General features: G+C 37.1%; 1 protein-coding gene across 3 annotated transcripts in view; it reads left to right on the forward strand.

Annotated features, from left to right (window-relative positions):
* Positions 1-22,615, forward strand: part of BTBD9 (BTB domain containing 9) — a 419,689-nt gene that overhangs the window by 15,688 nt on the left and 381,386 nt on the right. For all 3 annotated transcript variants that reach the window (XR_010946847.1, XM_067753105.1, XM_067753106.1), the window contains exon 2: positions 20,671-20,882. Coding sequence is in view for 2 of the 3 variants with exons in the window: in XM_067753105.1 (XP_067609206.1) it covers positions 20,698-20,882 (185 nt within the window). In the remaining variant the exon portion in view is untranslated. The remainder of the gene's footprint in view (positions 1-20,670; positions 20,883-22,615) is intronic.

A 22,615-nucleotide genomic window follows, 5' to 3' on the forward strand; every position in this document is an offset into this window, starting at 1 on the left:
TGGCAACCACAAGTCTGTTCTCTATGTCTGTGAGTCTGTTTCTGTTTCGTAGATAGGTTCATTTGTGTCATGTTTTAGATTCCACATACAAGTGATATCGTATGGTATTTGTCTTTCTCTTTCTGACTTACTTCTCTTAGTATCATAATATCTAGTTGCATCCATGTTGCTGCAAATGGCATTATTTTGTTCTTTTTTATGGCTGAGTAGTATTCCATTGTATATATGTACCATATCTTTATTCATCTGTCAGTGGACATTTAGGTTGTTTCCATGTGTTGGCTATTGTGAATAGTGCTGCTATGAACATAGAGGTGCATGTATTCTTTTGAATTATAGTTTTGTCCAGGTATATGCCCAGGAGTTGCTGGATCATATGCTAATTTTTTTTTCTTTTTTTTTGGCTGCACCCTGTGGCATGTGGGATCTTAGTTCCCCGACCAGGGATCGAACCTGTGCACCCTGCAGTGGAAGTGCAGTCTTAACCACTGGACTGCCAGGGAAGTCCCTTTTTTTTTCAAATGGTAATTCTATTTTTAGTTTTCTGAGGAACCTCTACACTGTTCTCCATAGAGACTGCACCAACTTACTTTCCCACCAACAGTGTAGGAGGGTTTGGAAAGGGTATGATTTTTATTCAAAGATAGGAAGGCATTAAAGGGTTTTAAGCAATGGAGTGACTGATCTGATTTACATTTTCAAAATATTTGTATTGAGAAGGGGCCTCTGGGGGTGGGGGAGATGTATAAATACAAATAGATAAATTCTGTGAAGGAAATGAATACAGTCATACGAGTGCAGATGATAAGGTATCCTGGCGAGCCTGAGGTCAAGGAAGGCTGCCTGAGGAAATGGTACCTGAATTGCACCTGGAGGATGGAAGGTGAAAAGAGGAAGGGGTCCCAGCAAGGGAACAAATTATGTCAAAACCCTGTGGCATGAGAGAGCTTGTCATGTGCCAGGGAACATTAGGGGAAATGGAGTCAGATAGGAGCCAGATTCCACAAGCCTCGAAGGCCTAGTTAAATGTTTTTCCTGTTCTCTTACGTTAAGAGGCTTGGCAAGCCACTGAAGATATTTAAGTGGGGGTGAGAGTCATGGAGGGGTTGAGGGAAAGAGTTCATAATCAGTCTTATAATGTGACATTCAGTCTGGCTGCTGTGTGGAGGACAGCTTGGGGTAACAAAAGGGAGATGGGTTAGGAGCTAAGAGATGGTCCAAATGAGAGACAAGGGTGGTGAGGACTAGAATGGTAGCATAGAAGTTGCCAAGAAGTAAATTGATTTGAGAGCTCATTTAGGATGTAACATTAAAAGACTTGCTGATGAATTAGGTATGGGTGTAAGGTTGAAGCAGGTGTCATTCTGGTTTCCATAATTGGATTCACTGAGCTGAGGAACATTGTAGGAGGGCAGGCTTTTTAGTGGCAGAGAGGACGTAGAGAGTACGAAGTGAGTTTTGAAGTACCTTTGAGGTAACCAAGTAGAGATATAAAGTAGGCAGTGGGATATAGAGGTCTGGAATTCAGAGAAGAGAGCCATTAATATCTATATGGCCTTTTTTGGTTAATTTTGAGGGCTTAAATATGCTAGAAACTGTATTAGGTTCTGGGAGTGTAAAGATGATTAAGACATTCATTCAGTACTTGTTGAATGAATTTATGTTATTGCTTTCTGGAAGTTTGCTTACCAACAAGACAAATCAATAACAAAATCACAGGGCCTTGTTGATGGGGGCAGTGATAGAGGGAAACAGAAGCTGATTCCAAATTGTATAAAAGGGGCACCTGACGTAGATTGGCAGTGTCTGTGAAGGCTCTTGCTGAAGGGTGTGAGGTCTGTTCCGAGCCTTGAAAGAGCAGGCAAATTTAGCCAGACGAGGGGAATATAAGAAATTCCAGTAGTAAAAGCTTGTTCATATTAGAGAAGACGATGAAATCTCAGAAGAGCCAACAATTTCAAATCCCTGGCTTTCTCTACAGGCTGGACAAGTGGTGGTAAGGCAGCGTCTGTGCTTAAATTGGGTGTTTTTATGGTGATGATGGTGGACCTCTGATGTAGCCATTCTTGCTCTGCAGCCATTTTAGAAAGAGAGAAGAGTATTCATAGCTGGCAGGGACTTCAGAGAACTTTAGCCCTTTCTTCTCATTTACAAATGAGGTTACCAGTAGCCAAAGAGGATACCTTGCTGATACCTTGTCAGCAAGTCTGTCTCCGGGCGTCCAAGGTAAGGTTCTTCACACTGCTACAGGAGGCCCAGTGCCCTTTAACTATGTATTTCCACATTCTCTGACATATTTATATGGAAAGAGAGTGTACTGGAAATACTCAGATGCTGCCATTGAGTATTGCAGGTCTCCACGTGGGCTGTGTCTTTGGAAGAGAAACTGAGAATTCTCTCTAGACTGTGTTTGTACCCTCTTTCTTTTTTTCTACCCACTGTATCTTTGTCCTTTTCTTCATCATGTACTAGCAACGAATAATAACAACAGTATAGTTGTGTAGTGATAGTAGTGGTTAATATTTATTGAATATTATGTGCTGGGCACCATAGTAATTGTTTTACCTCATTTAATTCTACCAACAGTCCTCTGAGGTAGCATTTTAGTACTACCAGAAGAGAACATGGAGGCTTAGAAAAAAGGTTAATGTGTCAAGGATTACACAGTAATAAATGGTGGTGCCAAGATTTGAACTCAAGCAGTGTGACTTTGGATACTCTTTACTGCCTTTCCTAAGACAATTTATAAGCAGTGCTGTCCGATGGAAATATAATGTGAGCTACAAATGCAAGCCATGTTTTGTAATTCAAAATTTTCTGGTAGCTATGATGAAGGAAAGAAAAACAGGTAAAATTAATTTAGAAATATTTTTATTAAGCCCTATATATCTAAAATGTTGTCATTTAAACATCTCAGTGTGAAAAAATAAATGAGATATTTTCATAAGTCTTTGAAATACAATGTGTATTTTATAGCATGTCTCAATTTGGACTAGCCTCATTTTCAAGGGCTCAATAGCCACATATGATGACTGGCTACCGTTTTGGTCCATGCAACTCCAAAGGGGCAGGAGAGTGAACGAAAATTCTGACTGTTCTGCTTAGTGAAGCCAGAGAGAGAAAAAACCTGCTGAAAATCCACAGATGAGGCAAACTGAAGAAGGCAGAGTGGTAATTCCTGGGTCTGATCCAGTGAGCAGGGGCGAGGGGAGTTTTCTCTCCCATTGCCCTGAAGCTAAGTGAGGTAACCTTTTTTTCTTCCCACATTGAGACTCAGCATTTTTCTGTAGTGTTACTCATCATGGTTAGTTTTCATAGTAGTCCAGTCCTTAAGCGCTTTTGGAAATAAAGAGGCATTTGTGGCTGGCCACCAGATATTGCAACATTCTTTCTGTGGGAAAGAGGTAAGAATTCTAAGACTTATACATTACTTGCTTTTGGAATGTCATCTTTTGTTCGTTGGGGAGGGGGTGAGATTGGAAACTGTAGTGATCATTTGCTGTGTGATCTCTAAGTTATAGCTGTTACAGCAGAAGGAGAAGAGTAATTAACTTTTTAAGTTTATATTTATGGGTAATGCTCATCACCTGTTACTTTCTTTGCCCTGTAGCTAGGCTCATAGTAAGCCTTCATTCACCCAATTGTTTGTTCAGTTGAATATTAGCTGAGAAGCAAATATACCTAGAACTGAGCTATTTGAATCGTTTCCTTCATGAACTTCCATTCTTAGACACTTGCTTTCCCTGGGTCCTTCCCCTCAGAAAAAGCAACACAGGCTTATCCTAACAAGCTAAATAACATTGGCGTGTAGAAAGAATGAACAGCCCTGTCCTTCCTCCGTTCTGAAAATGCAGACCTGTGTACTGTCTAAAAGCACATCAGGAGTGTTATATTTTTGTGAATGGAAAAATAGAATAAGGCTATATCAGAGATTTTTACCAGAATGTTGACTCTCGGGATTATACTGTTGTTAATGTTTGTTTACATTTCCGAAGTATCTGCAGAATTTACAGTTGAAAAACCTTAATAAATCACTAGACACTTAGCAAGAGAACACCAAGAAAGGGGCCTCATAATAATTAAGTGGTATTGTAAGTTTAAAAATATTTGGAAAATGTGAGAAACATCATGCAAAGTGTGATACAGGGATATAACCTTGATTAGTACAGTGGAAATTTGGAAACCAAATACCTGCTGAATATTACGGGGAGGGAGAAGTTCTTAATGAAAACATTTGGTTATAAGCAGTTGAGAGATATTTTTAAGATGAGCACATGTTATTTATTTATTTATTTCTGCATCAGGTCTTAGTTGTGGCATGTGGGATCTTTCACTACGGCGCGTGGGCTTCTCTCTAGTTGTGGCGTGTGGGGTTTTTTTTCCCTCTCTGTAGTTCTGGGGCGCAGGCTCCAGAGCATGTGGGCTCTGTAGTTTGCAGCACTCAGGCTCCCTAGTTGAGGAGCGCGGGTTCAGTAGTTGTGGCACACGGGCTTAGTTGCCCCATGGCATGTGGGGTCTTAGTTCCCTGACCAGGGATGGAACCCACGTCCCCTGCATTGGAAGGCGGTTTCTTCACCACTGGACCACCCGGGAAATCCCTGAGCACATGTATTTTTATAATCAATTCCTGAGAGTGACATGGAGTCCCACGTTTGTGTCTCCAACCTATACTTAGATCATTTCATTTCAATGTATTATTTGTTTATTGAATACTGTCCTTGTGGGACACCAGGGAGAAAGACCTAGTAACCACCTTCCAGGAATTTGTTTTGGCTATTTTTAACTATTAAAAATCTGTTTTTTACTAAAACTCTATTCCCATCAATAGTTTCTCATTTCTTCTCAAATTGCTTCTCAGGAAAGTACAGCAAGTCAGAGATCATCTGTATCAGTGTATTCATCCTTTTGTTTGAAAAAAAAAAAAAGGCCTCCTTTAGATAAACAAATATTTCAGCACTTTTTAAAGTTTCCACTTCTTAAAATTTTTTAAAATATCATTTAAATAAAAGATAAGTCAATTCTTGTTTTAAAAGAAGGAAACACTTCAGAAGTACATTGAGTTTAAACATAAACCTTCCCATTCACTCCCTTCTATCCCCTCACTCCCACCCCCCTCCCTGGAAGTTACTACTGTTAACAGTGGGTGTGTGGCCTTGCAGTCCTTTTTTCCATGTATGTATTTACTTAATTAGTTCAGTAGATATTTAAGTGCCTTCTTAAATATAGAAACACACATATATTTATATTTACATAGTTGGATCCTATTGAACTGAGGCCTGCTCTCTGCAGTTAACTGTGTTTTGGAGCTTAAGTCAGAACTTTCAGATCTGTTCCGTTCTTATTAACGGCTGCCGCGTTGTAGGGATGCACTGTAATTTATTTTCCACCCCCCCCCCCACTTTCTGCTATTACAAGCAATGCTGAATTAATAATCCTAGAAGCAGAATTACTGGGTTATAGGAAATGTATATTTAAAAATTTGACAGATTCTGCTAAATTAACCTCTAAAAAGCTGAACCAGTTTATATTTCCAACAGCAACATGAGATCATTGTTTTCCTACATATATGATTTAGTTATAGAGATTTAGAACTTGAGGGGACCACAGAATGTGGCCCAACCCCTTCTACCCCTTTTCTAAGGTAGAAAATGAATCTCAGAGACTTGAAATGATTTGTCCAGATCTTACCCAGCAGAACTGTGAGTACTTCCCAGTTTCTGATTCTGTGTTCTCTTGGAGGCATCTTAGTTTAGACACATTTTATAGTGCAAGGTTCTGCCATACTGTTTGTTTCTGTTTCTTTTCTGTTGTTACTCGAAACAAACTTCCTTTTCAGTTTCACATTTTCTGATAGTGCCCTGAGACTCCTGCCTTTGCCATCTTGTCTACATGGAACATCTTTCACTTAATATCCTTAAAAAGCTACCTCCTTCCATTATTTAAAGCCCTCCTTATCCACAGGGTGTATGCATTACTTTAGATTTCCCTATAGGTACAGCACAGCAAAGGAAGTATTTTATGAATCTTCCTCATCAGCAGCTGACCCTACCCTGTTGGCCAAGTAAAACATAAGCTTCTTCTTTTATAAGCTTGGAGAAGGAAATAGACTGCAGGCATTGGTCTATTATAGCATTTCTGCTACATTTGATCATTTTATGTCAAATAATGTGATGACATTTATACTAAATGAACTCCAACTTAACATTAAAAATTTTATTAATTACAGTTTATTTTTTTCTCTTAAAAATAACAAAGAATGTAGTCTACTTATAAAGTGTAAGTGGAATCTCCTCCTCTTGTGTTAATATATTTATTGCTAAGGTATCTGCATTGGAGGCTTGTTTCTCTTATAAAGGCATGGTCCTGGTATCTTTTCTTGATGGGCTATGAGAATTTGTGTCAGTGACATCCCAAATTGATGCTCTAGCTGAGCTGGTCACATATCAAGATGATAACTTTAGGTAAAGAATCAACTTATGAAATTCTAAGGAACAGAGATCAGCCTTGATGCATAGTTTGATCGTGATAAAAGAGATAGAATTCAGTATTAGATTTGAATTAAATTTGGTCCATGAATGTTGTTCGGAACTGAGGATAGCAGTCTAATCATAAGCTTATCAATTATTCAGTAGCATCTTGGGGATATTAGTGCACAGAATACAGAAAGCCCATCCGTTACCCTTTAGAGTTTTTGTTCTAAAACAGAAGGGAAAAAATGTACATTATTCTCTTTTTTAATGGATTTTATTCTTCCACCGTGTCAGTGAAGCTTATATGTGCACTGGAAGAGTGCACATATAGGCAGGCCACATATTTGCATATTCATGGGGGTTTATGGAAGATTTGGGGTAAGATTAAGTTTGGAATATGAAGGATGACAGTTTTACAGGAAAAGTCCATTTTCCTAGTCTTAAGAGACGTGGACTTCTTGAACTTTCTGCCTAAGATTTTGTTCCTGAAATGAAAGTTATTTGCTTGACACATGCTGTTCATCCCCTTATTCTACATACACGCTATAGATTTGGATTTGGCTGTAGATTTGGCCTTGGCCATAAATTTGGGTCAGTGGCTCTCAGTTTGAACTGTTAAGTGCTAGACTACATGAGGATAATTATCTCTGAGTTTTATTCTTTCTTTTCATTGCAGTAGAGAATGGTATGTTGGAGGAATAAAGACAATGCTCATAAAACCAAGGGAAGGGATTATATAGGGGAAAAAAAAGAACAAAAGGAAGACTAGTATAATATGTGAACATTTCCTTTAGATTATATGCTAGAATGGCAACAAATAAATTTATAAATCAGGATTTTAGGTGGACTAATTTCTCAGAACTGATCTTCTTTTAAATTTCACAGAAGATAGCCAAGATAGCAGGGTTTAACAAACTGCATCAAAGTATGCACAGTAGAACATTTTTATAACATCTACAAATGAAAAGCCAATTTCCTTTATGCAGACAATAATGCAAATGTTCACAGTAGCTTTGCTACAAAGAAATTAAATTGTTGCAATTGATGATTCCACTGCGTTAATGGGAGTTCACGCTATAATAACCTTTATTAATTAGGAAAATATCCTATAATTTAAATCTGGGCAAGAATATTACAGACCCATAAGTTGCCACTGAAGAAATTAAAAAGAAATGGCTGTCCTGTATTTTCAAATATTATTATAACTAATAACCTCTGTACTCATCTTGACTTTTTCATTGTTTTTTGGCTCTTGGGGCATATATTTTTCTGTTCCCAGTGTACAGTTCATATAATTTTCAATAGACTTGGGACCAGTAAGGCTGATAACCCAAAAAAGGATAGTTATATAAACTCTAAGATCTATAAGTGATAGCCATTCTTAGAGTTGCAGTCTGTGACTTGTCATTTACAAAAGTGATCCCATTGTATAGAGGGTTGACTTATAGGGAGTTACACAGTGGCACAAACAAGAGCTGAGAGACTGAGGGAAGGTTGTGGCTGGATAATGTAGGTCTTTGGGAAATGGGTTAATAAAATCTGGTGATAGGTTTCTGTACCTTATCCCTTTCTGAAGCATAAGCTCAAGAAGGTACTCTAGGGAAGAAAGAAGCAAGCTTCAATATTTGGGGAAACTTTAAAATAGAATGAAACTCTCTTGGGTCATTTGATACTTATTTTGTTCTAGCATACCTGATTTGAACGCTGTTGTTTGTTTGCCGGTGTTTGGGAAAGATTGTTTTTTTTGTTTGCTTTTATTTTTGTTTTTTTTGCGGTACGCGGGCCTCTCACTGTTGTGGCCTCTCCCGTTGCAGAGCACAGGCTCCGGACGCACGGGCTCAGTGGCCATAGCTCACGGGCCCAGCCGCTCCGCGGCATGTGGGATCTTCCCGGACCGGGGCACGAACCCGTGTCCCCTGCATCGGCAGGCAGACTCTCAACCACTGCGCCACCAGGGAGGCCCAAGATTGTTTTAATTAGAGATTGGATCCAGAGAAACTGAAGAAGTAATGAATAGAAAATAAAAATAATACTACAAATTATATATTGGGCTGTTTTTGCCTTGGGAGTCTCAGATATTTTGTGATTGAATAATAGAATAGCTTTTCCCAGCCACCCCAGAATTAGATGTCATTGCCAAACTAAGCCAGGAGCATTGCCTAGTCTAGGAAAACACTTCTCACAAGATGGCCCAGGGCTTCCCTGGTGGCGCAGTGGTTGAGAATCTGCCTGCTAATGCAGGTGACACGGGTTCGAGCCCTGGTCTGGGAGGATCCCACATGCCGCGGAGCAACTGGGCCAGTGACCCACAACTACTGAGCCTGCGCGTCTGGAGCCTGTGCTCCGCAGCAAGAGAGGCCGCGATAGTGAGAGGCCCGCGCACCGCGATGAAGAGTGGCCCCCGCTTGCCACAACTAGAGAAAGCCCTCGCACAGAAACGAAGACCCAACACAGTCAAAATAAATAAATTAATAAACTCCTACCCGCAACATCTAAAAAAAAAAAGATGGCCCAAGGTCACTGGTAGGCCCTGATCAAAAAATAATGGCAAATGTCAGGTGATCTCATAGTCTTTCATTTATATATATCCTTTGGCAACTTGCTAATAACCATACAAGTGAAGCATTAAGAATATGTAAGACGTGGCATTCATAAATCCATGTTTGCATAATACTAGAGTTTATAAAGGATTCTGATTTAGTGTTCTACTAAGAAGTCTGGCTACTAAGCAGTCTGATGCAGCATTGCAAAACTCCTATTCCACATATGAACATGTGTAAGTTAGAATTAGTTTATGTTTTTGGAAAGATACATATCACTGTTATGTTGAGTTGTGTTTTTCAGTTGTTTCTGTTTTTTTTAATTATAAATTGCTGTTTAGCCTTATCATTATCAATTTAATTTGTTACAGGTTGTTCAGCTAACCCTATAGTGTATATTGATGCATATTTGTATTAATAATATTCTTGGTCTGTAATTTTTCAGTACCTAGAGTTTTAACTACATTGTAGTTAAAATGTGAATTATTCTCCCCATATTAGTAAAGCAGATATATATGTAATCTCCAAAAGTTGGATTGAAAAGTGACACCTGCTTTTTTTTTTATCACCCATGGCATATTTACCGGGTCTGAATAGGGTATTTAAAAAAAAGTTTGAGAACTACTGGTGTGAGGAGCTAGTTGGCAAGTCTAGGAGTCAGAGTGAGACTCATTTCTGACTTCTTCCATAGCATAACTCTTATAAGTTAAGGACCTTGACAGACGTTGGTTTAAATCTGCTATTTATTGTCCGTGTCCTTGGACTAGTTGCCTAATCTTATCTGTCCCTCAATTTCCTATTTGTTAAATAGGATAAAAAAAGTACCTACCTAATCCACTTGTTAGAATTCTAGGTAAGGTGGTGTGTGTAAAATGCTTAGTACTCTGCCTAGCTTATAATTAAGTCTTCAATAATAGTAACCATTATTATTAGGTGAGAAGTACTTTCTGTGTCCCTATTGCAAAATGGTTAATTTGCTACTAGATTGTTACTTTGTTTTAAGCTTCTGCCTTAAAAAAAAAATTTATAGGAGTATAGTTGATTTACAATGTTGTGTTAGTTTCAGATGTACAGCAAAGTGCTTTAATTATACATATACATATATTGATTGATATATATACATATATTGATTCTCTTTCAGATTCTTTACCCATATAGGTTATTACAGAATATTGAGTAGAGTTCCCTGTGCTATACAGTAGGTCCTTGCTGGTTATCTATTTTATATATAGTAGTGTGTGTATGTTAATCCCAAGCTCCTAATTTATCCCCACTCCCACATGTTTCCCCTTTGATAACCGTAAGTTTGTTTTCAAAATCTGTGAGTCTGTTTCTGTTTTGTAAATAAGCTCATTTGTATCATTTTTTAAAAAATTAGATTCCACATATGAGTGATATCATATATTTGTCTTTCACTGTCTGATTTACTTCACTTAGTATGATAATCTCTAGGTCCATCAATGTTGCTGCAAATGACATTATTTTGTTCTTTTTTAACGCTGAGTAATATTCCATTTTACAATATGTATGTGCCACATCTTCTTTATCCATCTCTCTGTTGATGGCCATTTAGGTTTCTTCCATGTCTTGGTTATTGTAAATAGTGCTGCAGTGAACATTGGGGTGCATGTATCTTTTTGAAGTATGGTTTTCTCCAGATATATGCCCAGGAGTGGGATTGCTGGATCATATAGTAGTTCTATTTTTAGTTTTTTAAGGAACCTCCATACTGCTCTCCATAGTGGTTGTACCAATTTACATTCCCACCAACAGTGTAGGAGGGTTCCCTTTTCTCCACACCCTCTCCAGCATTTATTGTTTGTAGACTTTTTGATTATGGCCATTCTGATTGTAGTTTTGATTTGTATTTCTCTGATAATTAGTGATGTTGAGCATCTTTTCATGTGCTTTTTGGCCATCTGTATGTCTTCTTTGGAGAAATGTCTACTTAGGTCTTCTGCCCATTTTTGGATTGAGCTGTTTTTTTGACATAGAGCTGCATGAGCTGTTTGTGTATTTTGGAGATTAATCCCTTGTCGGTTGCTTCATTTGCAAATATTTTCTCCTATTCTGTAGGTTGTCTTATTTTTTTTATGGTTTCCTTTGCTGTGCAAAAGCTTTTAAGTTTCATTAGGTCCCATTTGTTTATTTTTGGTTTTATTTTCATTACTGTAGGAGGTGGATCAAAAAAGATATTGGTGCGATTTATGTCAAAGAGTGTTCTGCCTATTTTTTCCTCTAAGAGTTTTATAGTGTCTGGCCTTACATTTAGGTCTTTGATCCATTTTGAGTTTATTTTTGTGTATGGTGTTAGAGAATGTTCTAATTTCATTCTTTTACAGGTAGCTGTCCAATTTTCTCAGAACCACTTATTGAAGGGACTGTCTTTGTTGAATAGTTTTGCTTCCTGTGTCGTAGATTAATTGACCATAGGTGCGTGGGTTTATTTCTGGGCTTTCTATCCTGTTTCATTGATCTATATTTCTATTTTTGTGCCAGTACTGTACTGTTTTGACTACTGTAGCTCTGTACTATAGTCTTGTCATTTTAATGCCTTTAATATGGAGGTTCATTGTTAATAATAGTGTATGTTTCAAATGACCTTGATAATTGCAAATTTGGGGGTCAGTTTTTTACTGAAATATATTTGACATGTAACTGTGTAAATTCACGGTGTACAACATGTTAATTTGCTACATTTATATATTATAATATCATTGCCATTGTACAATAATTAGGACCTCTATCATGTTACATAATTATTTCTTTTTAGTAGTTGGAATAATCAAGTTCTAGTCTCTTAGCAAGTTTGATTATAATACAGTACTGCTGTCTATAGTCACTATGCTGTGTATTAGATCTCTAGGACTTATTGGGGGAGGGGTCACCTTCTTGTAAAATCAGATTACTAGGGGTAGAGTTGTCATAGTGGCCATTTTCTTGTTGTCTGCTTGTGTTGGCAATGTTACATTATCTTCAATCAGTGGTTTCCTTGCAGGAAACTTTTTAAATTCACTTGTCATTTTGTGAGCAATAATTTAATTTAAATTATATAACCTTTGGTAAATTCAAGTAAGCAGTCCCAGGTAAACCTGATATTTCCCTTGAACAAAGGAGGACACTGCCTTTTTTCTCATTTTGCTAGGTTAAAAATATATATCAATATAAGTGTTAAGATTTTCTTCCCAAATTCCTATGGTTTGTATTCAACTCTCCCTAGGATGTGAGTACCCCATTTTAGAGAGCAATTTGCTAATTATTTGAATATTAACTCTTATTCTGACACATGAGTATAACAGATAATTTTTTATAGTTGTTTTGGTACGGTACTTATGGAAGATTACTGTATTTGACTTTCTACAAATCATAAAATCATGGCCTGCTAGTTCTAGAGTTGACATTATTTGTCATCTAGCCCTGGCTTCCTCAGTGGACAGTGAGCAACTTTATCTTTCACTAGTCTTTGTGTTTCTGTCACCTAGCACTGGGCCTATATCGTAGAGAGAGCTCAATAAATCTCTTATTGAATGAATTATATATAGATTCAGAAACTAGTTTGTCCTTTGGCCAAGAAGCGTAGAATCAATGTGGCAATTGGTAAATGGAGTTACATACAGTCTTCGTAAAATAATCTCATCAAGTATTTTTATGGTACAGTTCCTTAGTGTTCCAAGTTGAGTATATCTATAAACATTTGTTTACAAACATATAAAATCATAGAACGACAAGAATTTGGAGCTGGACTGGATGTTAGAAATCATTTAATCTTTCTCAGAGAAAAGGGATCTCAGGAATCCCAAGACGAGAAAATGCCCGTGAACTCTTCTTACCATAGCACTTTACTGCCTGGTGATACTACTCTTCTGCAAGGTTTAGAATTGGATTTGCAAAATATCAGAATCAAGGTTACACCTGCTAGTATGGTCAGTCTACACCTGTTTATTCAGACTTTTGGATGACAAGGGTAGAGTATATATCAAAAGAAGTGAGGCATCCTTCCAATGAGAAAGTAGAATGTGATTTTTTGTGAGTGTTTAAGATGCAGACAGGACATCATTTATTTCCCCAAGCAATATTAATTTAAAGTTTAAGGATTACTACTTCAAATTACACACCACATGGGTACTAAGAGCAGAAAGAAATTGCTAAACCATATGCTTATAAATGCCATCTCTTTCCTCAAGAGAAAGATCATTTATATTTTGCAATTAAAGAGCAGAAGGTTTTTTTTCCCATGAAGTTCTTTCAGTCAGGAAATATGGGGGGGGGGGGGTGGAGAGGGTTTCCCAGGGGAGATTTATACAGCATTCAAGGACTCTTTTGCATCTCCACCTGATGGAACTTTGCCTTTTGTCTATTTCCTGATTAAGCTCTGGAGAGTAAACTTTAATTCTAAAAAATATAGTAAGCTCTTGTTAAAGAAAAGTTTGTAAACAGTTCTGCTGGAAGTGAGCTTTAAGTAAAGAAATTGATATTTAGGTCAGCTTGGTTTTTTGAATAAGAGGCAATTATAGCATTATAACATTGTGAACTACATACGGCATTCTCACTTTATTGATGGACATTGTTTACTATTTTGGTTAGAACAAATGGGTGTGGGTTTCTTATAGCATAGTAAATAGTCAATAACCCTGAGAATTTTAGTACTGCGGCTTTAGTCTTTTTTGTTTTTTTCTGATGCATTTGAATCCAGGAGAGTTAACCAACCACAAAAAAAAGTGTAGTTTCTGTACCACCATCCCTGGTAAATAAATTCATAGGAAGTCTCAGAACCCTCAACTAATAATTGTATATGGTATCATGAATGGTACCATTTCCTCTCTCAGAGTAAGTCCCTGCTCCCCCTGCCTTCCTACCCTTCTCTTTCCTCTTACCTTGAAGGAGCAGCTTGAATAAATAGATTGCCCTTGCCCTCTGGGACTGTCAGCAGGAGCAAATCTCAGAGCACTTTGTTTGCATCTGAGAAAATCTGTAAATTTAGAAAAAGTCATACTGAAAATCTCATAAGGTGAAGATCTTTAGTTGGGATGTATCAGATAGACTGTCCTAGGCCATGCTACCCAGGTATCTGATATTCATTACTTTTTGCCTGTCTTAGTGTAATGAACTTTTTGTCCTTGACTTCAAGTTGTTAATTAATTTTTAACTGTGGACGTAATATATAGTCCTTCTGCTTACCATTCTGTCTTAGTCATTAAATCAGGTACTACTGGATGTGGCAAATTAAAACACTTGCTGTCTCATTCAAAAGCTAATTTAATTTGTAATTTTAGTAGCCAAAGTTATTGAAATATTTGTGTATAGTTTTATTACAATAAAACATTCTTGTTATAAAAATTTTAAACATTACAGGAATATGTAGTACACTATGTAAAATTTTTCCCACAGCCCTAATCCATTGGGTTAACCCTTGTTAACAATTTGATGTTTGGGGCTTCCCTGGTGGCGCAGTGGTTGAGAGTCCGCCTGCCGATGCAGGGGACACGGGTTCGTGCCCCGGTTGGGGAGGATCCCACATGCCGCGGAGCGGCTGGTCCCGTGGGCCATGGCCGCTGAGCCTGCGCGTCCGGAGCCTGTGCTCCACAATGGGAGAGGCCACAGTGGTGAGAGGCCCGCGTACCGCAAAAAACAAAAAACAAAAAAACAAAACAAAACAAAAAAATTTGATGTTTGCTTTCTATGTATTTAACAAAATAAGATTTTATTATAATATTGTTTTGCAGCTTGCCTTTTTGCATGTAAATACATATATTTAAAATTTTTTCAATGTCAATAAAGTATTTAACTTTATTCTTTTAAAATCATTGTATAATATTCCATTGTAGAGGCTTACCATTATTTGTTTATCCAATTCCCATTAAATGGACCTTTAAGTTTTTTCGATTTTTTTACTGTTACAGAAAGTGCTGAAGTTGACATTCTTGTGTATTTATTTTTGTGCTCTTGTGTGAATATCCAGCTTACTTCTTTCAGAACGGCCAGCCAACATTTTTTATTGAAAAAATGCATATTTTCTCCCACTGAATTGAAATGCTACATTTATATATACTATACTGAATTCTTATGTATACTTGGGTTTATATCTGGACTAATGTTTCAGTGATATATCTCTCTAATATGACATTGTTTTAATTGTTCTAATTTATGATTTGCTTTCTCATCCAGTAAACTGGCCTCTTCTCATTGTTCTTTTTTTAGAATATATATGAAATCACATATTTATTCTTTCAGATGAACTTCTTTACCTCAATTTACTTTAAAAACTCTGTTGTGATTCTCATCAGGATTACTTTTAATTCCTGTGTTAATTAGAACTGTGTCTCTCAGCTTTACAAACTTATTGGTAAATATAAAATTCTCATTTTTCCTTCTCAGTGTTCTAATATGTGTGCCCATTTGTCAAATTACTGTGTTTAACTGTGTATCCCTACCAAGAATGTTTTGTTGAATTTTGCTTTCTGTTGCTAAAGCATTTTTTGTTTTTGTTTTTTTAATATTTATTTATTTATTTATTTGGCTGCACCGGGTCTTAGTTGTGGCATGCGGGATCTTCGTTGCCACATGCGGGATATTTAGTTGTGGCATGGGAACTTTTAGTTGTGGCATGTGGGATCTAGTTCCCTGACCAGGGATCGACCCCAGTCCCCCTGCATTGGGAGTGCAGAGCCTTAGCCACTGGACCACCACGGAAGTCCCTAAAGCATTATTTTTGTTTACAATATAAAGTACAATAAAATACCAAATATGCTTTTTTCACATGGTGATTTAGAGATGATTGGTCTCTTTACAACATCTCCAAACAGGGTATGTCTCTTCATTTGTTTTTCTTAAGTCCCTCAGAAGAGTTTTATAACTTCCTTTACATGTTCTCTGAGTTTATTCCTAGGTATTGCTTATGTTTTGCAATTATAGATTGCAGGTCATTTCCCTCATATTTTCTAGCTGGTTGTTTTGGGCATGAAAGGTTACTATATATTTTCATATACAGTTGACCCTTGAACAACTCAATGGTTGGGGGGCCTACCCTCTGCACAGTTGAAAATTTGAATGTAATAGTCGGGCTTCCGTGTGAGGTTCCTCTGTATCTGCATTTCCTCCGCATGTGAGGATCCACAGTTGTGGATCGTGTAATACTGTAGCATTTACTATTGAAAAAATCCGAGTATAAGTGGACTCTGCAGTTCAAACCCATGTTCAAGGTCAACTGTAATAATTTTATGTGGTCACCTTAGTGAACCTTCCTTGTTTTCTCATATTTTTTCAGTTGATTCTCATGGATTTTTCATGTGGGCAATGAGATTATCAGCAAATAGTGATTATTTTGCCTGTTTGTTTCCTAAGCCATTTACCTTTAACTTGGTTTTCTTAATTGTATTATCTTTTGTTCCTGAAAAATGTTAATAGTGATGAATAGACATCCTTATCTTATTTCTGAACTTTCTAGGGATGTTTCTACTGTTTTATTATTAACTAGATGCTTATATCTGTTGTAGTTAGGCTGTGTATATGTGTATAAATTTTAGGAAGTATTCTTTTATTCCTATTCAATTAAAACTTTTAAAATAAAAGGAATTTTAGCTTTTATTGAGCTAATTATATGATTTTTTTCTCCTTTAACCTTTTAATTTGATGATAGTTATTTTTCCTAATATTCAAATTTCTTTCTTGGAATTGACCAACTTTGTCATGAATCCTTCTGCTTAATTCTGTTTTCCAATATTATACACAGGCTTTTTTTTTCATGTATACTGATTTTTGAGTGTGTGAATGTGGTCACATCTTTGTGTCAGGCTTATATTGACTTCATAGGAAGAAGCAGAAAACTTCTCATGTGCACAGGAATAGTTTAAATAACATTCTAATTATCTGATCCTTGAAGTTTTGAAGAAACCTGTCCATGAAACTGTTTGGATCTGGCATGTTAGGAGGTCAGGGGTTAGGAATACATTTAGGCAGGTGGGGTAGGTTATTTTCTTAGTATCCCTTTCTCCTATCCAAATCTAAGTTCAAATAAGTGTATTGGATAGGTTTTTAGGCTCCATGTCTTCAGTCCTATCTATATGAACAGCCCTCATTAAACACCCTGGGTATTGAGTCTCTAAAAAGCTTCCTGGTTGGCATCGTGCTTTCACAGCTTCCTGGGGGAATTTAGCACGTTCGATGTAAGTCCATTGAGAGAGGAGTCTTGAAAGCTTGTGTCTGGTTTCTCCCAGACTTTGCCCCATGTGCTTTTTCAAAACCTTTGCTGATCTTCCTTTGATGCTTTTGTGTAATAAATTACAGTCATGAGTCCAGACATTTGCTGAGTTATGAGAGTCCATTTCATATGACAGGACAAAACAGTGGTATTAAAAGGCAGTGGCAGAGTTTTAAGACATAACTTTAAAAATGTGCTATAACTTTGTCATTACAGGTATGGAAATAATCGCATGGAAGTTAGAACATTTGTCAAAGACCACGTATGTCATTAGTAGCAGAATAATAAGTATGAAAGCATAAGAAACATGTCAGTAAATAGTTTTACTCCATGAGCTTTAATTTTTTTCTCAATTTTATTTATCAAATTAAACTTGATGGTTTAAAATGTTAAAGTTTTAAATGTTTAAAATGTTAAAGTTTTAAATGTTAAACTTTATTTAACATAAATGTAGTATTTAACATAAATGTATTAAAGTTTATTATGTATCAGTTGAAGATTATTATTATTATTAAAGTTATTAATTATTAATTTTATTGATGTATAGTTTCTAAAACATGGTTTTTTTAAATGCAAGTGGATGGATGCAAACTGTCACTTCACAGATAAGCTAGGGCATTGGGCGAAAATATTTTCTGCATATAAGCTATAGCATTGGTACCTTTGTTAGCATCATTTGCATCTTTGCAGTAAGATTAAAAATGGAATCATATCCTAAATAAATATTCTTAGCAGATATTTTGTATATTTATGCACCTGAGAAGGGATGTGAACCTAGAACAGCAGAGTCTAAATCAGTGGCTATTTTGTAGGCTGCTCATAAGAATGGCTTCAGAATAGGGATTCCACATTCCAGACCAATTAAATCAGAATTTCTGGTGGGTGGGGCTCAAGCATCTTTTTTCCTTTTTTAAGCTCCCTATGTGATTCCAGTGTGTGGCAAGCTCATTGAGAATCACTGGTCTAATTAAAATTATTTCTATATGCCAATACAGATTGTGTTTATTCCGTACTAAGTGTCTGTTTTCTATACCCGGAAATATTTGCTTTATGTCTCCAGTTGGAAAAGCATAATTAGAATGTAAACTTAGCAAAATGAAATTGTATGTATTAAGAAGTTCAGATCTGGAGAACTTAAGATAGATATTTATATATGTAGTATTAAAGTTTATTATGTATCAGTTGAAGAATTATAAATTTACCTTTGAGCTAGTTAACCAAAATCTATCATTGTCCATCAAGAGTTATTAGTTAATCATTTGAGTCTCACTCATGACTTAGATAAAATTTTAAGATAATATGATACCAGAGAACATATTCAGTGGGTGTATGCGTGGCGTCCTTTCAGCTAGGGAAAGCATCTATTTTGTTTAGAGTCATGCACTGTCATTGAACTATTGGATAGTGATAATGAGAGTTCATGTTGAAGGAAAATGGGATTTTGAAATCAGGTACCAGTAGCTTTCAGAATTTCATGGCTGATATAGGAAATGACCATGCTCTTTTGAACATCGTTTGGATAACCCAGCCAGAAACCAAAACAAAAAGCAAAAGCAGTCTTATCCTTTGCCTAGAGTACAGTCAGTCCTTGATCATTTGTTAGAGCAGGGATGGCAAACTATAGCCTGAGGGTTAAATCTGGTCCTTTTCTGTAAATAGTTTTATTGGAACAAAGCCATGCTCATTAATTTACTTATTGTCTCTGGCTGCTTTTAGGCTCCCAATGACAGAGTTGAATGGTAGTGACAGAGGCTGTATAGCTTGCAAAACCTAAAATATTTACTATCTGACCCTTTGCAGCAAGTTTGCCGACTTCTGTGTTAGACTGTTGTGTCGCATGTTAGATGATTGAATTTCACATGATCTGCTGACACTCCTAATTGGATCCTCTTAAGCTGAATTTGGTCTTTCACACACAAGTGACTGGAGATGATTCAGTTTTTAGGGCTTTTGAATGCAGGTTGCAGTTGAAGGAGAGGGATTTGCGTTGAGAATGAGGGGAGTATGCTGATAGCCCTCTGATGTTCCTACTATAGGGAGCCAGGAGCTTATTTACTTACCTGGGGTGGGTGTCTCCTTGCCTAACTCATCCTCCATGTTCCTCTGCATCACACTCCTTGCTGTTGCTTCCTCAATTGGGGGTGGGCATGGAGTAACAAGTAACTGGGGAAACTGGGTTGTGAGGATCTTCCACTACAGTCTCGGGGGATAACGACAATTTCTCACATACCTTGTTGATAATGGACCTGGATGTGGAGGTTTAAAGATTAGGAGTGGCTTAATCTTTAATCGTGGTACAAGTGGAGAGTTCAAGAAGGTGTGGAGGTCTTGGGAGATTGGGATTGACATATATACACTAATATGTATAAAATGGATAACTAATAACCTGCTGTATAAGAAAATAAATAAAATTCTAAAATTAAAAAAAAAAAGAAAATGTGGAGGTCTAGTGGAGAGAGCATATCTGGCTCATTTCTTCTATTTTCTGGTGCAACAGAGGGGTAGCTGGCTCACCTCTGAGTTGTCAGCCACATCTTCACTTCAGGTACCTGCATGCTAGTGAGGGCTCTCATCCACTTGCTGGGTTACTTACACCTGGAAAAGTACTACCTGCAAATACAGTAGAGATTTAAGAATATAAAAATTTTTAGCTTTTGAAGAAAATAACTCCCCTTCTAATATGTAAAGCTGTTAATCAAGTTTTAGCCCTTTGATTTTCGGTTACATTTGTAGAAAGGCATTGCATACAAAAGCAAGGAAGTGAGATTAAATATAATGATGTTCTGGTAAACACAGGCTACCTGATTATCAGGGGTGCAAGTTTGGACTGGAAGTTACAGTCTTCAGAAAAATATTGGAGTTATTCTTTTTTTGAGGGAGGTTAGGATGCTTACTATAAGCTTCTATTAATAAATGTCAAGTTATTTTTCTGTGACTTAAGAAGATTATAATTTTTTATAAAATATTTAAGAGGGTTTCAGACCAAAACCTCTGTAATCATTTGAAATCTTACGATTTGGTTTATTCTTTTTGTGATTTAGGCCTAGATCTGTGCCTGAACAAGTTTTCCACTGGGTCTAGTTAGTTATACCCACCTTAGTAAATATATCTGTGCTAAAAGAGGAGCTCTTCTGGTTGTTGATTTTCCTTTTCCTGAGATACTGAGAAATAAGGGACTTGTAGTTTGAACACAGTTTTCTAGATTGTGATGGCTCCAAGTGCTGTTAGTGTTTGAAGATCCTGACTTTTAGTGTGATAAGGCAGTGAGAATAGTGGAGTTAATGGAAGTAGGCTGAATTGCTTCCCAGAATAGATGGGTTAATATAGATACCAATGATGATGAAATTGCTCTCTTTTGTGATTTTTTTAGATATACATTTTTACTTATCTGTGTTTGTGGTATGTGATTTTCGAAGTGTACTCCCCTCTCCTCACTAACTGTCATCCCTTCTTTATATAATAGATCAACGACTATCATCTGTTCTACAAGATGAGTAACAGCCACCCTCTTCGCCCCTTCACTGCAGTGGGGGAAATTGATCATGTGCACATTTTGTCTGAACATATTGGTGCCTTGTTGATTGGGGAAGAATATGGCGACGTCACATTTGTTGTGGAAAAGAAACGTTTTCCTGCCCACAGGGTAATTTTAGCAGCAAGGTGCCAATATTTTCGGTAAGTGTATATTACTTTTTGAAGATTGAAGTCACTTGTAGAAAACACTGGTGTTTTCCATTCTGTGAAAAATATGTAACAAAACAACAATAAATTCTAGCAGTCATTCAATTCAACATCTGTAAGAATTTAATCTTTGTCAACTTTTTGTTATGTTTTGAAAATCACCTTTTCCTTTCAGGAGTCATCTTAGAATCATAGGGTTAGGAGGCTTCTTAGGCTAGACTGTACCCGATCAACCATTTTTCAGGGTCTCAACAATATTTCTCAGGCTGAGTCTTTGTTGCCTTCGCCCTCTCCTCACAGTTGATAGCTAATGGAACTTAAACTGATTTATTGGCAGATAGGCCTCTTGTTGTACGAGTAGACTGACCTCTGGACTCGCCAGTGAACACGTATACATCTTAGTTTCAGACTACCCAACAGATCTCTAAGACATGCCGTTTGACAACCCCAAAGCAAAGGAAACTTAAATATTTACTGAGACTCAGTTTCATAGTTATATTAGAGCCAAAACTAAACAAAAGATGTGTTTAATTAATGTAAAAATCATACTTGTGCATACACGTAGCTATTGTTTGTTACTTAGACCCCTAATTTCCAGGGTTATAAATGTTAAACTGAGGTCTAATTACTCTACATTTTTTTTTTTTTGTCCGGTACGCGGGCCTCTCACTGCTGTGGCCTCTCCCATTGCGGAGCACAGGCTCCGGACGCGCAGGCTCAGCGGCCATGACTCACGGGCGCAGCCGCTCTGCGGCATGTGGGATCCTCCCGGACCGGGGCACGAGCCCGTGTCCCCTGCATCGGCAGGCAGACTCTCAACCACTGCGCCACCAGGGAAGCCCTAATTACTCTACATTTTACCTAATCTTAGTTAAAAGGGAATCATCACTGAATTATTGACTGATAATGTATCCTTGACAGATCCATAGAGTCCATATCCAAAAAGTCATGGATTTGCCTGTGAAACTTGATATCGCGAAATTGAGATGCTGAAGGCATGGATAAAATTTCAGTTATCTTCTAGTGAAAACTGCACTCTGATTTTTACAATCAGAATTAACCGAGACAGCAAAACCAACATAGAGTCACACATATTGTAGTAAAATGTGTTTCTTGGAAATATTTATTGTTTAGCTATAACTCTTACAGTGCTTTATAAACATTTTTAGAACGTTTCATCTCATAAATATAAAATGCCACTGTAAATACAGCCAGGAGCTTAGAAAAGAGAGGAGTCTATTAAGAATTCTAGCTAACATGCTCCTATCAAGGCAAGGCAGCTGGCCTTGGTCTTGTCATTATTTGATACCAGCCTCTGTCCTCTGTCCACTTTTGTGCTTCTTTCCCTTTTCATTCTTCCATTCATTATATTAAAGTGTCTTGTAAAAGTCCACTCTTCACTAGTTTAGAACTTTTCAGCCTTATGTTTAGTATTTGTTACTATTATATATCTTCCCTCTTTCAAAAATAATTTGAGACAACTGTAGGTGGGTATCTTTTAGGTGATCAGTATATTCTTAAAAGAAACTCAAGTACTTTTAGAAATTTGAAGATCATATTGAATGAATGGAATACGCTCCCTTCATTTATTGTTCTTGCTGTCTCTTTGTGGGTATTGAACCTTTATAATAGCTGATGGCTCAACAGGCTAAACTCAGTCGTTACCAATGCTATCTTAGACTGATTCTCATTGCTGACACTGTTCATGTGCAAAGGAAAGTTAACTG

This window comes from Pseudorca crassidens, chromosome 10 (assembly GCF_039906515.1).
Source record: "Pseudorca crassidens isolate mPseCra1 chromosome 10, mPseCra1.hap1, whole genome shotgun sequence".
Lineage (NCBI taxonomy): Eukaryota > Metazoa > Chordata > Mammalia > Artiodactyla > Delphinidae > Pseudorca > Pseudorca crassidens.